We start from the raw sequence: 17,986 nt of genomic DNA on the forward strand, positions 1-17,986 counted from the left end.
AACACTATATCTTTTGATAGCCTGGCACCATCTGCTTTCTTCATCATATTTGCTTATGCGCCCACTTTGTCTTCAGCAATCATGTCAGAAAGCTAAGCATCATGAAATGCCAGGTTATTAAAACCACGTGTTCTTGCATTGAGAGAGTACTTGAGTAGAGGCCCAATGTCTGTCTGCTACCTGAATACTAAACCTATAAATCTATGTACATACATCAATTTCCCTATCATTATGTATAAATATATTTACATATGCCCATACCTGTATTTAGACCTCTGTAAATGCCCTTTGCCTCCTAGTTCTTTGCTCTATTTCCTTCTACTTCCTTCTTGAAGAATGAATGTTTTATGAGTCCACTACTCAAACTCAAACTCACTGCCATTGAGTCAATGCTGACTCCTAGCAACCACCTGTTTCCAAGACTGTAACTGTTTCCAGGAGTAGAAAGCCCAGTCTTTCTCCTGAAGAGAAATTTGTGGTTTCAAACTGCCTACTTTGCAATCACAGCCAACACATAACCAAGACACCACCAGGGCTCCTTAGTAGAGTAAAGTAAATCAAAACCAAGAAAAAGAGAGCCCTCTGTTCTAAGGTCATGTCCTCTTTTGATCTGGGTTCCCAAACAACAGGATAGAGAGAGAGCCTGTCTAGCTCCCAGGAACCATGTACCGTTCCTTTTACGTGTACATCTGTTTGCTTGTTTTTTTTTTAGTTCAAGGACTGGTTGTTGTCCTTTAGGAGTGTTTTCCAGTTCAGTCTGTTGGGGCACCATGCCCTAGCCCCAAAGTCCACCTTCAGTATTCCCTGAGGACCTCACCGCTCCATTCCCTTGCTGCTCTGTTGTACCCCCTTAGTGTTTTGCCTCGGTGTGATGGGATCACATTGGGCACAATTCCCACACTGTGTCTCCGATGTGTACATCTTAAATCCCACTTCAATAAGAGACTTCTCTGCTGGGTTCAGTGTGTCAAGATGGAACAATGGAAGGCCATTCAGTTGTTGCCATACAACATTGTGCTAAAGGCACCTCAAGTCAACAGACACTCCGCAAGAGTTGTAAAGCAACATTACTGGAAACTCACCTTTAAAATGGAATACCTTATCATTTGATCTCCCTTTTGACCCATTTTAGAGTGGTACCAGTTTTGCATATCTCTTGTCTTCTTTTGAAATGAGATTTTTCTGTTTTGTCTAATTGTTCTTGTTGAAATTTTTGTATTGCTCTTTATTGTTATTTGCCTCCTATCTGTATTACGTATGAATTTCTGTGTGAGGCATGGAGCAGGGTGTGGCAAACTGTAGCTTGGGAGCCTCATGTGCTTCTTTTGGTACATACATATGATTCTGAAGTAAAGTTGTAAAATTTAAAAGGATTTTATGTAGATAATGATGATTTTTCTTATTAGTTTGTAAAAATATATTTATGGCTCTCAAATAATTTTTAAATTGTGCTGCAGTACAGGTTGGGCTCTTCCCTCTCAAGAGTTTGCTGACCCTGACATAGAATGTAACTAGACTGAAAATCACCTGGGCCAGAGCATGGGGGCAGGCGGGGGGATGGTGGGAAGGGGGTTGGGAGGTGTAGTAGCTAATCACTATCAATACAAGAAGAAAATACTCTGAAATGGATTGTGGTGGTTATTACACAAATCTTCTTAATATAATTGATTAAAGTATATGATATGTGACTGTGTTAATCTGGGATGACTAGAGAATCAAATTCCTAGATACTCATATGTCTATAAGAAAGCACTTTATATTATACAAAGCAATTAAATATTGAGAAAACATCATAGTCTAGTCCAGATCAAATCCATAAGTCCAATATTAGCCCATATGTCCAATACCAAATTAAGTCCTCTGCAGGTGGAAAGTCATGTGGTTCCTGTAGCAATGAAAGCATCTCAGTGATGGCCAGGGTTTCCATGTGTCTCCTCCAGCTCCAGGGCTGTAGATTAGCTTTATGTGTCTCTTTAGCAGGAATGTCTCCCAGGGAGTGTGCATGTGACCTACCTCCATTGAACTATTTATCTTCTTAGTGCCTCCAAATGAGGTCATCAAGCTGGGATCTGATTGACAGGCCACACTCCACCCCTTCACACTCTTAATTCTCAAATTGACAACAGATTATGTAACTACTACAGTGACATATATCCTAATTAAGATATAATAATTCATAAATAAATAAATGATAAAGAAGGACAAGAAAACAAAACATGAAAACAAAGAATATATTCAAAAGTTTAATAGTAAGATTTTAGAAATACAGAATACATTGAAGAGACAAATAGTAGAACTGAATCAATGAAAAGATGAATTAGTAAACTTGAAGATAAATCTTTCAGTACTCATTTGCTAGAGGAAAACTCAGAAAGAGGCCAAAAAAAAAGAAATTAAATCATGGAGGTGTGCACCCAGTAATATGATTTTTTGTTCTTTGATGGCTGATAACTGATCCCTTTAACACCTCAGGATCACACAGGCTGGTGTGTTCTTCCATGTGGGCTTTGTTACTTTTGAGCTAGATGGCCGCTTGTTTACCCTCAAGCTTTTAAGACCCCAGATGCTATAACTTTTGATAGCCGGCCACCATCAGCTTTCTTCACCACATTTGATTGCTCACCCTCTTTGTCTTCAGCGGTTGTGTCTGGAAGGTGAACATCATAGAATGCCAATTTAATAGAAGAAAATATTCTTGCATTGAAGACAAATGGGTGCATAAGCAAATGTGGTCAAGAAAGCTGATGGTGCTCAGCTATAAAAAAAAGTATGGTGTCTTGGATCTTAAAGGCTTGAAGGTAAACAAGTGGTCATCTAGCTCAGAAGCAACAAGTCCACATGAAAGAAGCACATCAGCCTGAGACATCAAGAGATGTCGAAGGGATCAGGTATAGGGCATCAGCAGAACAAAAAAAAAAATCTTGCCATAGTGAATGAGGGTGTGTGTGTAGAGTAGAGACCCAAAACCCATTTGTCAGTCACTGGAGATCCCCTTGCAGAGGGGTCTAGGGGAGGAGATGAGCCTATCAAGGTGCGATATAGCAACTATGAAAAATGCAACTTTCCTCTAGTTCTTAAATGCTTTCTCTCTCCTTCCCCCCCCCCCCCCCACTATCGTGATCCGAATTTTGCCTTGCAAGTCTGGCTAGACCAGAGGATGTACACTGGTACAGATAGGAACTGGAAACAGGGAATCCAGGGTGGATGATCCCTTCAGGACCAGTGGTGTGAGTGGCGATACTGTGAGTGTAGAGGGAGAGTGTGTTGGAAAGAGGGAACTGATTACAAGGACTTACATGTGACCTCCTCCCTGGGGGATGGACAACAGAAAAGTGAGTGAAGGGAGATGCCGGACAGGGCAAGATATGACAAAATAATAATTTATAAAATATCAAGGGCTCATGAGGGAGGGGGAGCAAGGAGGGAGGGGAAAAAAATGAAGACCTAATGCCAGGGGCTTAAGTGGAGAATGTTGAGGGCAATGAATGTACAGATGTGATTTATACAATTGATGTATATATGGATTGTGATAAGTGTATGAGCCCCTAATAAAATGATTAAAAATATTAATGATAAATACATAAAACTGAAAAAAGGAAATTAAATAAAACAAAAGTAACATGTGGGACACCATCAAGATGAATACCATGTGTAATTATAATTCCAGGAAAGGGAGAGATTAAAAACAACACTATAGCATCAATAATAACAAAAAATGCAGAGAACTTTCCTGACATCATGAAAAATGAAAAGAATCTGAACAGACTGCAAACAAGATAAAATTGAAAACAACAACCAGGACATATCATAATCAAGCTTAACAAACCAAAGACAGGGAAGGTATCCTGAGAGCAGCTCAAGTAAAATGGAAATTATATGAAAAGGAGAAAGAATAAAACTAATATTGGGGTTCTTAGGAGAAACCATGCACCCAAAACAAGAAGACAGTATGGTGACGTATATAAAACTTTGAACAAAGAATATTGCCAGCCAAAGTTCACATACTCAAAAAAATTACCTGTCAAATGTGATGGTGAAATGAGTTCATTTCAAGATAAACAGAAATTAACTAAATTTATAAAAATCAGACCCACTTTATAAGAAATACTAAAGGTAATTCTTTGTTCAGGGAAATATAACAGATAACAGCCTGAAAGAAACATAGATGATAAATCATTCAGAAGTCAACACCGATATAGAAGTGCCCAATGCCACTGGAGATCCCCTTGCAGAGGGGTCTAGGGGAGGAGATGAGTCAGTCAGGGTGCGATGTAGCACCGATGAAGAATACAGCTTCCCTCCAGTTCCTAAATGCTTTCTATCCGCGCCCCCCCCCCCCAAATAATAATGATCCGAATTCTACCTTGCAAGTATGGATAAAGCAGAGGATGTACACTGGTACAAATAGGAGCTGGAGGCACATGGAATCCAGACCAGGGATGTAAGGGGCGATACTGGGAAGGTAGAGGGTGAGTGGGTTGGAAAGAGGGAACCAATTACAAGGATCTACATGTGACCTCCTCCCTGGGGGACAGACAACAGAAAAGGGGGTGAAGGGAGACTTCGGACAGGGAAAGATATGACAAAATAGTAATATATATATTATCAAGGGCTCATGAGAAAGGGGGGAGCAAGGAGGGAGGGGGGAAAAAAGAGGACCTGATGCAAAGGGCTTAAGTGGAGAGCAAATGCTTTGAAAATGATGAGGGTAAAGAATGTCCAGATGTGCTTTACGCAATTGATGTATGTATGGATTGTGATAAGAGTTGTATGAGTCCGTAATAAAATGTTTAAAAAAAAAGAAGTGCCCAAAGTAAAACAAATCTACGAGAATGAAACCAGGGATATATTGTAATCAAGGAAATTACAAGAACAAAAACAACACCAACAACAAAATTCACTGCCTTTCAAATCAATTCTGCTTTCTTTCTACACTGTAGTCCAGAGTAGAACTGCCCCTGTTGGGTTCTGAGACTGTAACTCTTTACAGGATTACAAAGCCTCGTCTTTCTCCCAAGAAGTGGCTGAACTACTGACTTTGAACTACTGACTCTGCAGTTAGCCACCCAACGGATATCAAATGGGAAGCAGATGGCTAAAAAATTATGCAGGTGGGGAAGACATACTATGGAATGCAAGAATTAAAGGCAACAGATATAATGCTCTTAGATACACAATCCTGCAATAACGTGATCTACAAGTAGATGTATCTATAGTCATGTAGGCTTAACAGGTTTAAACAGGAGATTGAGCTTATACTCACAATTATATATATATTTGACAGAGAATGGGTATGCTGGGTATTTATCTTTGCTGCAACGATATCTATGAATGTGCTGGATCACTGGGGCATAGTTATGAAAACTTCTTGTATGTAATAAATACCTTGAGAAAATGTAAAAAACAAACCACCTTGGTCCCTAGAATAAGTAACATGTTCTTGGGGGACACCATTATTTTTTGTTTTTTAATAGTCATTTTATTGCGGGATTTTACTGGTCTTATAAGAATCTATACATCAATTTTATCAAGCAAATTTGTACATGTGTTGCCATAATTATTTCCAAAACATTATATCAGCTCCTCTTTTTTCCCTCCCTTCCAACAACATGAACCCTTGATAATTTATAAATTAGTTTAATTTTCATATCTTACACCATCCGCTGCCTCCCTTCACTCACGTTTCTGTTGTCCACCCCCTTGGGAAGGGGACACATTGATCAGTGTGATCAGTCGGTTCTGCCTTTCTCCCCCCCCTTCCCTCTACCCTGATGGTATCACTACCTTCTCATTATTGGTCCTGAGGGGTTTGTCTGTCGTGGATCTTCTGTTTCAAAAGTTCCTATCTGTGTACATGCTCCCTGCTAGCCAGATTAGTAAGATAGAACTGGAATCATGATTGGGAAGGTGGTGGTGGTGGGAACGTTAAAGAACTAGAGGAATGTTGTGTGTTTCCTCGGTGCTACACTGCACCCTGGCTGTCTCATCCCTTCCTTGTGGCCCTTCTGTGAGAGGATGTCCAATATTCTACAGATGGACTCTGGGTCTCCACTCGACTCCCATCGTTAGCATCTAAATGGTTTGTTTTGCATCTTCTGATGACTGATGCCTAATACCATGGACACCTCTTGATCACACAGGTTGATGTACTTCTTCCATGTGGGCTTTGCTGCTTCCCTGATAGATGTCCACTTGTTTAACTTGAAGCCTTTAAAACCCCGGACTCTATATCTTGTCATAACCAGGCACCATCAGCTTTGTTCACCGCCTTAGTTTATGTACCTATTTTGTCTTCAGCGATCATGTCAACAAAGTGAGCATCACAGAATGCCAGGTTATTAGAACAAAGTGTTCTTCCATTGAGGGAGGACGTGAGTAGAGGCCATATGTCCATCTGCTACCCTAATACTTAACCTATAAATATATGCACATAGACCTATATCCCTATCATTATATATTAATATATTTACATATGTACATGCCTATTTTTATACCTCTAAAAATTCTTTTGCTTCCTGGTTCTTTCCTTTATTTCCTTTTACTGTTCTCCTGTCCCACTATCGTGTTTGCCCTTCATTGAGAGCTCTGTACTTCCGCTCAGCTACATGGCAATAGATGAAGACCCACCAGCCTTCTGGGCCCTCCTTGCCGACAGTTTTAGATCTCTTGTTGTTCCTTCGTCCCTGGGCTTGTTGGCTTCCCCCTCTTTCCCCCTCACTCCATCATCTTCCCTGGGAGGACACCATTGTTCATTGGCATGAAATACTTTACAAAGTCTTCATCCAGCTTTGGTGCACTGGTCTCTGTCTGTAGAAAAGAAAAGTAATGAAAATTGAATATGCTCAGAAACAGTGATCCCAGTAGAGAAATGGACCATAGAGACATCAGTCTCCACAACCTGAGATCATAAGACCTAAACCAATATTTCCCAAAACGGACAGTATGGCCCCAGAGGTGGGGATTACTGGAACTATCCAGTAGGATGATAAGCTGATACCTACCTTTTTTCCCGATTATAGGTTTTAATACAACGGTTTTTCATTGTCATGGGGCACTGAAGATAGGTAGATTGGATAGATAGATAGATAGATACATAGATACATAGATACATAGATAGATACATAGATAGATACATAGATAGATACATAGATACATAGATAGATACATAGATAGATATAGAGAGATAGTTTTATTTTGTGTAAAGGAGTTGTAGGTCAAATAAGTTTGGGAACTGAAGAACTAGATGGTTCCTGACCTCCACGACCAACTGTTCTGAAAAGAATTGTGTTGGGCGGTCCTCAATGTATGTGATAAAACTCAAAACCATGAGAAGGAATTGCTGGTTGGATAGAGATTGGTAGGACATCTGAGACTATGACCCTTGGTCATTCTTCAGTTTACAAATGAACTTATGCATTCAACCCAATTTTATCGAAACAACAGACAGATCTGTAATGAGACTAATAACAGTACTGTGGTACACATACTACATAATAACCATTTATTATCTACGAGGCAGCATTTATCCAAGAACGGAGTTTAGGAGCATAGGAAAAGAAAGAGGAATTGATAGAGCTATAATGAGAATAATAACAGTACCTAGGTACACATACCATGCACTAAACCATTTATTATCGGGGAGGCAGCATTTTCCAGGGACAGAGTTCAAAAGGGTTGGGAAGGAAGGAGGAATGGACATATTTGAAGGTTCAATGAGAAGTTACAATGAAATTGCAATGAATGAGATGAAACAGAATGTGCATGGGTTGTTGCATATGAAAGTGGTGATGTGCTCTGTAAAGCTATGCCTGATTTGGTGTTGGCTAAGAATAGTAGTAGTACCATGGGCTGCCAGAAATACAAGCAAAGCTGTGTTGGAGAAAGTCTTGCCAGAATGCTTCTTGGAAACAAGGATGGGTAGACTTCATCTCATGCACCCTGAACATGTTATCAGGAGAGAACAATTCCTGGAGAAGGAGATTATGCTAGGGAAAGTAGAGGACTGGCAAAAAGGAGCAAGACCTCTGATGAGGAGGGTTGATAAAGTGGCTGCAGCAATAAGCTCCAACCGAACAATGGTGAGGATGGGGCAGGATTTGGGCAATGTTTCATTCTGTTGTACACAGAGGCACAACCAACTCAATGTGGTTTTCCATTGCTGTTGAGTGTGTTACACTGCGGTGACTGTGATGCTGAAGCTATGTCATGGCTATGCCAGCAGGGTCACCCAAAGTGAGCCAATCCGCAGAGCTTACAGACAAAGAAAAGACTACCAAGAAGAAATAAGCTGTGCGCTTCTGAGGGCTTAGCTACTGGATGGGGCGTGGGGGGGAGATGTGGACTTGATGGCATCTAACAACAACAAATTGTCCAGGAAAGAGAGTCCGCTCTAATGAGATCGGCTGAGAAATGTGAGTGGTAAACTGAATGGAATAAGGGAGATGTTCTGAAGATAATATCTTGGGGAAGAGTCAGCATATAAGCCTTAAGATGGAAATGTTCTTGGCATTTACCATAAATGTTCCTGGCATTTACCAAAAAAAAAAAAAGATGGAGCAACAATGTCTACCTTAGTGAATTTGATAAGGAGAAAAACGTTTGTGAAGAATATACCCAACTCTTAATAGTGATTATAACTGGAAGTGAGAATTGTGAGGGAATCTTATTAATGTTACACATTTCTAAAACATGCCAAATTTGCATAACATATTGTATATTTACAACCAGAAAAAAAATTTTGCTTTGATTTATAAACTAACAATTTAACTGCATGACTGAACTTAATGTTCACTTTAAATATAATGTGCTGAGTTACATGTTTTGTAATGGAGACATTTTATGGCATCTCTATTCATTGCATCTTCCTACAATCATCAATGATATCCAAAAAAGAAAAAAACATGGTCTTTAAATATATACAGAATTAAAACTAGTAGGTTAACGCAAATCATGTATATTGCTGTTTCTGTTCTGCAGGTGAAGGCTTTTCAGGTGACTACCATGCATATTTTGGACTACAAGTGGATGAAGATGCCTTGATTTATCTCATGTTGGCAAATCATCTGGCTCACACATTGTATCCAGATTCCATAACAATAGCTGAGGTAAACTCATGATGAACTTGCGTCCTCTGACCTCCTTTTACATAGATCATCTTGTCATCTTTTTAACAGTTTAATAATTTTATGTTGCAAATAATTGTGTAAAACAGCTAACATGGATGGTTGGCACATTATTTAGAATTTCTTGGTTTTGTATTAGAAGATAATGTACAATAATTACTTGTCATTATTGTCTTATTAAAAGGAAAATGCCAATGGATGAAACAGAAAATAGCTTAATCAGTGGACAGGTCCTCGTCATGAGACCTTTAGCAGAGAAAGGAATTGAATATAAACGTTTGTCTGTGCCCTTGTTTCTTTCTTTTCTCTCCTGGTCTGATCATCAGCGATGGCATGGATCATTGCCCGAGAGCTGCTTTGAGGCTGTTCTTATTCTGAAGCAATTACCTTTCTTGTTTGTGTTATTGCTTTCGGATTGCCAAATGTTCACCAGTTATTCATGATTACTGAAAGTTCATGATTAACTGTCCCAAAGCTGCACTGTAATGATATAATTTGGTATATGCATAATTGACAATTCTCCTCTTGGTGATAAATATGATAAATTAAGAAGTTTGTTAAATGCTAATTTAGATTTAGTACTAAAATCCCCCTGGTTTTCTGAGTCCTCTAGCTAAGAATTATTATTATAATTGAATTGAACAAGTTGAAACCATTCTATGCAGACTAGAGTTGTTGCTATATAAAATTAGTAAGACTATTCTTAAGGTAGTCACAGCGCATTTTCACATCTGATGGTAGGAGGAATGAAGCTTGGAGGTCACAGTCTGTATGTTTGGGTAGCCTTTTTCCTATGTGTTGGTTTTCAGAACCAAAACTTTCCAACTAGATGAGTCCCTCTTTTTTTCCTCTTGATAGAGAATATACTATTTTTCCAGAAGGCTTTCTAATATTTCTTTGGGAAATAGAGCGAACAAAACAAAAAAATCTTTTCTGTGCCTTCAAATCCTACTCACAAAGTAGCACCCCCTCCCCGGGGCTCTCAGGCTTTAAGGCTCTTGAGCCAGACAAAGAAAGACTATGGGTCAGTGCTGGCTCCTGACAAGTCCCTGTGGAGTTTCCCGGACTAACTGTTTACGGGATTAGAAAGCCCAGGCTTTCTCTCACAACGCTGCTGGCGATTTCCTGACATCAACCATGCTGATGGAGGCCAGCACATGAGCACTGCACCGCCTGGGCTTCTCTCATGAGAACAGATGACCACTCTGTCCTCCCACCAGTTCGAGTTAGCAAGTAGTAGCTAAGCACCTGGCCACTGTGCCGCCAGGGCTCCTTGGAAACGGCCAAGCGCATCACCTTAGAGTTCATTACCGCTCACCGTGACCTCACAAAGTGGACCGTCTCCTGGGATGACCAAGATTCCCAAGAGCAGACAGCTTCATCTGCCTCCCCGTCGGCAGCTAGTGCTTCGAAGGCCTGAGCTCTTGGTTAGCAGCCCAGTATTTAAACCGCTGTGCCACCAGAGCTCGATGGGAATACAGCAATAACTAACTAAACCCAGTGCTACTGAGTCCGTTCCAGCCCATAGCATCCCTACAAGAGAGAGAAGAGCTGCTCGCGAGGGTTTTCTGAGAATACCAATTTTAATGAGAGTAGAAAGCCTCATGTTTCCACCACAGAATATCTAGTGTGTCAGACAGCTGACCTTGCAGTTAGCAGCCTAATATGTAACCTACAAGAGGCTCTAAATTCCTGAAATGAGGTTTTAAGTAGGATTAAAAGCAAAGAGGTGATACAATTTTGATGCTCAAAATCATTTTACACTTTCTCCCAAACGACACTTAACCCTAACCCACAGCCCACTGCTCTCTCTACATAGCAACCACGTGCTGGCTCCCCAGGCTGTGCACATTTGCAAGAGGCTAGCAGTCACAGTGCATCAGGCTTTCAAAAGGCTGGCTTTATGTGAAATATTGCTGATCTAATATTAATGAGCATGTTATAAACATTTATTTTGCTATATGTGCATTGTATCTATCAAACATTAAAAAGCTCATTATTTTGTCATGTACATTTATAGAAATTCAAAGCAGATATATCATATATGAAAAATTAGTACAGACAATTAATGGCTGCAAAAAATTTTAAAGGTACTGAAGGGAAAATGGTGCAATTGTTTAATACATGGAGTTTAAAATTGTTACATTGATCTTTCTGTTCATTTCAAGTAAAATAGTTTCATCATCTAGGGAGCTCTTGCCTGATTATTAGTGTTTCCACCAATGAAACTTAGAAACTTTAGCCTACTTTATATTACTTGGTTTTAGATTTTTAAACAAGTTGTGTCTTCAATTTATTCTACTTAAATTGAAAACTACTTCAATTTCAATACATCACTTTTCTGTCTAGTGGGAGTCTTTTCAAAAGTGGAATTGATCCTCATGAACATTTTTTAAAAGGAGAGGGATGTGGAATAAAGAATAAGTAAAACAATTTTGTATAAAATCCTAGAGTCAAAATTTGAATTTTTTGTAATATAAAATTGAAACTTTTGTTTCCAAAATGTTTTTAACAGTCTACATGGCTATGTGTATAGGATTAATAGGAAACATTTGTTATTTCAGGTTCCCCTTTGCAGTACTCCTAAGTATTCCTTAGTAAATAATTGAAGTGATTTTTAACTTTATGTGGAACACATGTGTTAGGCCAAGTTGACTAGAGAAACACGTTATAAAATTTATGTCTAAACAAAATTTTATATCAAGAAGTAATTATATATCCAAAAAAAATCCCAGCCCAGTCCAACTCAAGTATGTAGTCTGCTCTTAGTCCATAAATCCATGCTCAGACTCATGCAGCCTCATGCAATGATGCAGGAAGCAGGAAGAACACTGGCCATTGGTGACAATGTTTTGCACATCCATGCTTGGTGGAAACACGACAGGACTCAGGCAGTTCTCAGGGTGACCACAAAGCTGGAAGGTGAAGGCAGATATCGGGAAGGTTCTGAGAGTCCCTTATGAGAGGGCCACACTGACAAGGAGACACCATCAGCCAATAACCTGATTGACCGGTTGGATATCACCCCATACACTTTCATATATCAAGTTCACTTAAATGTATCTAACTACCACAACGTGTAATACTTTGATTATGCCATGACATTAGGAATTCAGTTTTATATTTGTTTGGTGTCCTTTATACTTTCTTTCTTTAAAATTTTTCAAATAACTGTCATTAAATACAAGTCAGCTTGGAGTTAGACAGCATACTGGGATTCAGATTTAGAAGATTAGACCAATTGGTACCCAAACACTTTTCTTAGAAGACTGTTTTCTATCACACTATCCCCTGCAGAATCCTGCTAGGCTAAATATAGAATACTCCTAAGTGTTTTTCTTGAAAGAACATATCTTGATCTTTAAGACAACCTATCACTAGTCATTCTTGATTTAGATTTTATGAGAGCTCTGGAAAGTCAATTGTGCTGCCTTAATTAATATTCTGTATTTTACTTCTCTGCGTTTGAATACCCATTGCGGTGACTTCTAATATCCGTTACAGTGGCTATGCAGAACTCACAGACAAAATTCATAATTAAAGGGTTTATTAAGGAAATTAATAATTGTAATGCCAGTGAATAAGGCTCAGAATAGTTGTTTAGCAGAATATGTTAAAAGTGCTCTGGGTCTTCTAATACATGCCCAAAAGGCATGCCTCTCTACTGGAAGCCTCAGCCCAAACGGGTTCAGCTCAAGCTCGATAGGTCAGCCAACCCAGTTCATAAAGTAAGTGCTCAGAGGTACCCACCACTCTTCAAAGCCAACCTCCTGCACAAAAGCTTTCAGCTTTACCTACTCTGCGGGTTGGAAAGTCCACCTCTGTTCCATGTTCAGACTCCTTGTTCTGTTGCTGCTTTTTGCATATTATCACTGTCCTTGGATTCAGGAGGTTCACTGCTCATGAATCTTGGGTCCATTGTGTGCACTTCCCTGCTGGCTCTTGCTAATAATGCAATCCTTCCGCCTACTTCTCAGAGGGCTCATTTTATACGCAGCAGGATGGTGTCCCAGGGAATCCTGTGCGCAGTTACTCATGGTGAGACTAATTACAGCAAACTATCCTGAACTCCTGAAGATATAATTATTGCATTATTTCTTAAACTAAGAAATCGGAGTTTTTGATTATTAGCTACTGAAAGTTTTGAAAGGCAGTCATGAGATTGTTTCATAAGATGTTAATTTTGTAATATTTTGTATAGAGAATGAAAACGAGGGATACCAATAGGAAACATAACAGCCTAGGCCAGCAATAATAGTGATTAAATAGGACAGTGGCTGTAGAAATGGAGCAATGGAAATGGAATTCTTTGAAAAGATCCTTTGAAATTAGAAGTACTATTACTGAACTCATATTTTGTATCAGTGGTTACAATAATTGACTTGAATACATATAAGTCTTTATAACAGGTATCAAGCTGAACCAAAACCTTTGCACCCTCATAGATTCCCAATCAGATTAGATTAGAAGTGCCCATGGAGTTTCCCTAGCGATAGATCTGTGCTGAAAAAGGCCGCCATATTTTTCTCCCATAGCTGCTGGTGGGTTCAAACCACAAACCTTTTGGTTACCCACTAGCTATGTAATCACTGGTCCACCAGAGCTTTTCTATGAAAGGGTTTCACTTGTGTTTTGGATTGATTATTTATTTGATTAGCAATAGTCTAGAGAAGGCAGGACAAACTAGACAGAATCTTTGCAAAAAGACCAAGCGTCTGATTCTTGACTTAACTACTAAAACCTATGTATCGTTAGAGATCACTCACCACAATAAATATGTTTCTTCATCTGCTAAATGAAAGAAACCCACTAAGTTATCTGAAAGTCCCTTTGCAACTGTAGCCTACTACAGGGACAGTCATCTCATTGTTTCACGCTGAATTACTAACTCACCTTTCCATTTCATCAAAACCAAAGCTCTCACACATACACATTCCATGTCACCTATTGCTATTTATGGGGCGAACGAGTGTAAGAAATATTTGTGTGTGTGTGTGTGTGTGTGTGTGTTTATTGGATTGAGCAGGAGCTCTGGCAGCATAGTGGTTACACACGAGGCTGCTTCAAGCTCAGCAATTCAAAGGCACCAGCCACTCTGCCAGCGAAAGATGGGGTTATCTACTCTTCTAAAGAATTATATTCTCAGAAACCCACAAGGCAGTTCCACTCAGTCCAATAGCGTCTCTAATGAATTGAAATCAACTTGAAGGGGGAAAAAATGGATGAAGATGTTGAAAGTGATATGGGTGCCAATAGTACACAAAGGTAGTGAAATCACCATCATCAGCTGGCCAAGGCCAACGCCGCTGAATCAGACACACTTCCACCATCCCAAGGCATTCTCTATAGGTGAATCCGATCTCATTGTGAAAGCTGCGCTGAATTCACAGAGGATGCTCCAGTTACAGAGTTTATTAAGGAAGTTAGCAGGTTGCAATTCAGGCAAGAAACAATCAAGATAAAGTTGTTCAGTGAAGTCAGGCCTCTTTCTGCCCCTCAGTCTCTCGACCTGGCCTCTACCCTGCTCAGACAATGTTACAAAGCTCCTCTAGAACTACCAATAAATACCCAAAGGGCAGGCCTCTCAGTTATAAGCCTCAGCCTGAAGGCACTCAACTCTGGCTCCCTGGGTGAGAAAGCTCAGCTTCCCCAATTTAGTGCCCAGAGGCATCCTACTCCACAAAGCATCTCCCTGCATACAAAGTACTAAGCTTTACTTGTCTTGTGTTCTGGAAAGCCTCCAACTCGGGCTCATGCTCTGAGTCCTGGCTCTGCTGTTGTTGCTCCTCTACCACTCCTCAGGTGGCAAAGCTGCATGGAGATCGAGAAAGCTCCATGTGCAGGTATCTCAGGGTGCAAAGGACCTGTGCTCCGCATCCAGCTTTTCCCTCTCAATAGTAGAGATCTCTCTTCTATTCTGAGATGACTCAATGGGTGGCATTCCATTTAATCCTGTTCATAATCATTCTGAAAACCAATCAGTATCTTTCCTCCCACCTTCTTACCTAGACCATTAGGAAGAGGAATATCATGTGGTGGGATTAACAAAGGCTACAAGTAAAAGAACTGTATTAAATAATTCATTAAATAATTCATTGCCTTGCAATAGCCAATGAAGCAATGCTTATACAATAAGCTCACAAATAAGTTTCCAGAAGTAGGTGTTACTAATACTTACATATTTTTTATGTCCAGTTTATGTTGTCAATGTCAACCTTTGGTAACTTCCTTTGTGTCAGAATAGAACTTCATTTCATAGGATTATTCTGAGCTAGATTGCCCAGCATTTCTTAGATGGATTCAGATCTCCAAACTTTGTGTTATTAACGAAGAGGATTAACTGTTTGGCCCATCTAGGAAACCCCTTATATTCTCTGTGTGATGCTAATCAAATAATAGTCTCCTTAGATAGAACCCGACTTTCTGTGAAGATAACTAAACAGAAATCTTATTTGGAGACAAGATTCTTTATCACAATTTTATTTATTTCAGATTATTTACCAAATATATATCCTATTTAGTGTTGCTGTTTATACTTCCTTTAAGAATGGGCTGGACTTTAGTATTAGAAGAATGGAAAACTGCTTGATAAAAGGTGGAGTAAAATGAACTGATTGTTGTGATCTGCTTTGTTTCAGGATGTTTCAGGAATGCCAGCTCTGTGCTGTCCAATTGCCCAGGGCGGGCTTGGTTTTGACTATAGATTAGCCATGGCAATTCCAGATAAATGGATCCAGGTGAGTTTTTATGTGAATATTTTAAAATGCTAATACTGTGTTTTGGTGGTGTTGTTTGTTTGGCAGTTTTTCAATTTATTTTTTAGTCGTGATCATTAGTTACAGGCAGTACGATTGAAGCATTAAATTATCCTATCAGTTTGTTGATTATTATGCTTTTTCTTCTCATATTTCTAACAGTGTTTAATATATTCAAATTTATGTTATTCAGGCAAGGTGAACAGATGATTAATATAATACTAATTTTTGAATGAAATTTTGTGTTAACCCTGCAATTACATGAAACTTCAGTGCTCTCATTTAAAACATATTAAATTTCATGAAAACATCCCTTTCCGCCTTACAGATCATCACTTCATGTAGAAGTTACTCCTAAAGTCTCTGTATCTGCCTCAGATTATGGTCTGTCCTTAACAGATTTGGATTTATCCTTCATTCATTCCTTAATAAAGCATTTCATTATCCCTATCATGAGTCAGATACTTCAAATAAGTATAAATCACAACATAGAAATATTTTCTCAATATATTTTTAATTAAATTTAATGAGATCCGAATAAGTTTGGATTGTATTTTGTATCATTTAATGTTTGCCTCAGGACTAAAACCTTTATAGAAGCATGTTTACTGTAGAACATTTAAAAATACCTCAATTCATTACCATAAACTATATATAAGAAAAAGCTTTCAGGTTAGTCCATAACTATACGTATTACACAATGACATCATGATACTTCAATGGTAAAAGAACTCCACTGTCTTGAGAAACCAGAGTCTGCTTTGAAGGAAGTGGTTATTGTCTTCTCTAGAGTCAGACTCTTTTTCTGTAACGGGGCATTTGAGTAATACTCAGCTGTGATATTAAACTCTGTTAAATCCTGAGTCTTCATGTAATAGTTTTTAAAATGTGATTTAAAAGACCAAGATTAACGAGATCAAGTAATTTACAAAAATGCTTAAACTTAGCATAAAAACAAACCAGTACCCTAGGTATTACCTGTGTTCTACTAAAACTGCTGTGGTCTCCAACTTTCTTTCTCTGGCATGAGACTTTTTGTGAAACCCTATCCTTTACTATTTGAGGACTTTTTCCCTGAAAAATATCAGCTCTTATATCCTAATCTTTACCATTTCTTTTGCATATTCAGGAATATTTCAAGGTGTACATCATACCTATAATTAGTTCCGATTACAATAACTCACATTGGAATGTGCCTTTCTTTGAATAATAAGATTTTTTAGTTTAACATAATATGCATTTTAGTACCTTGTAGACCCAAAGAATTCATGTAAAAACCGTATTGTACAAATTTAAAAAGGGCATTTCTCTATTGTTTAGGCTGTGACTAGCCTATCTTCATAGCTTGTAAATTCTGTAAAGGCAGATGCCATCGTCTGCTTTATGTCATTATTTTGAAATATTTTGTATCTCTAAAGTGAGACTTTTCTTTTAAAATATTAGCGTTAAGACAATTTTAATAGAAAAAATAAAGAATCTAAGCACATTAAAATGTACTCAGAATATATTTAGAATGACTGTTAAGTACTCATAACTACATATAAGCTAAAATTACACTGTGAGATTTTATTAGCATTTCTCTTGTTCAAAAAGGAACTGTGGGGGCACTGTTGGATAAGGGTGGAACTGATAGCCACCACATTGGCGGTTTAATCACACTACTGGTCCCATGAGAGAAAAACGAGACTATCCGAAGAAGTTAAAATTTGCAGCCTTTAAAATACTATAAAGCATTGCGATCAGTTGGAATCGCCTCAGTGGCAGTGGGTTTTTGTTTGGGTATTGTTCATAAGAAAAAATATATAGATAGATTTTTATATCCTTTTATATTTATTTACATATTTTTAAATATAGATCCTTTTCTACTTCTATAGTAAAAAGCACTAGTTTATAGTATTCTCGTACTTTAATCTCTATTAAAGAGCCCGGTGGTGCAGTGATCACACCTTGGGTTGCTAACTGTAAGCTCAGCTGCTCCACAGAGCGCAACCGAGCTTCTTACTCCTGTCGAGAATGCGGTCTTGGAAACTCACAGGGCAATTCCACCCTGTCCTGTAGGGATGCTAGCAGTCAATCTCTCTCGATGGCAGTGAATTAATCTTTATTAAA

The 17,986-nt window shown here is 38.7% G+C and overlaps 1 protein-coding gene across 1 annotated transcript in view; it reads left to right on the plus strand.

Moving 5' to 3' along the window:
* Positions 1-17,986, plus strand: part of GBE1 (1,4-alpha-glucan branching enzyme 1) — a 394,057-nt gene that overhangs the window by 276,933 nt on the left and 99,138 nt on the right. Inside the window, exons 9-10 of the mRNA XM_075542452.1 lie at positions 8,977-9,104; positions 15,761-15,859. Of these exons, the coding sequence (XP_075398567.1) occupies positions 8,977-9,104; positions 15,761-15,859 (227 nt within the window). The remainder of the gene's footprint in view (positions 1-8,976; positions 9,105-15,760; positions 15,860-17,986) is intronic.

This window comes from Tenrec ecaudatus, chromosome 2 (genome assembly GCF_050624435.1).
Source record: "Tenrec ecaudatus isolate mTenEca1 chromosome 2, mTenEca1.hap1, whole genome shotgun sequence".
Lineage (NCBI taxonomy): Eukaryota > Metazoa > Chordata > Mammalia > Afrosoricida > Tenrecidae > Tenrec > Tenrec ecaudatus.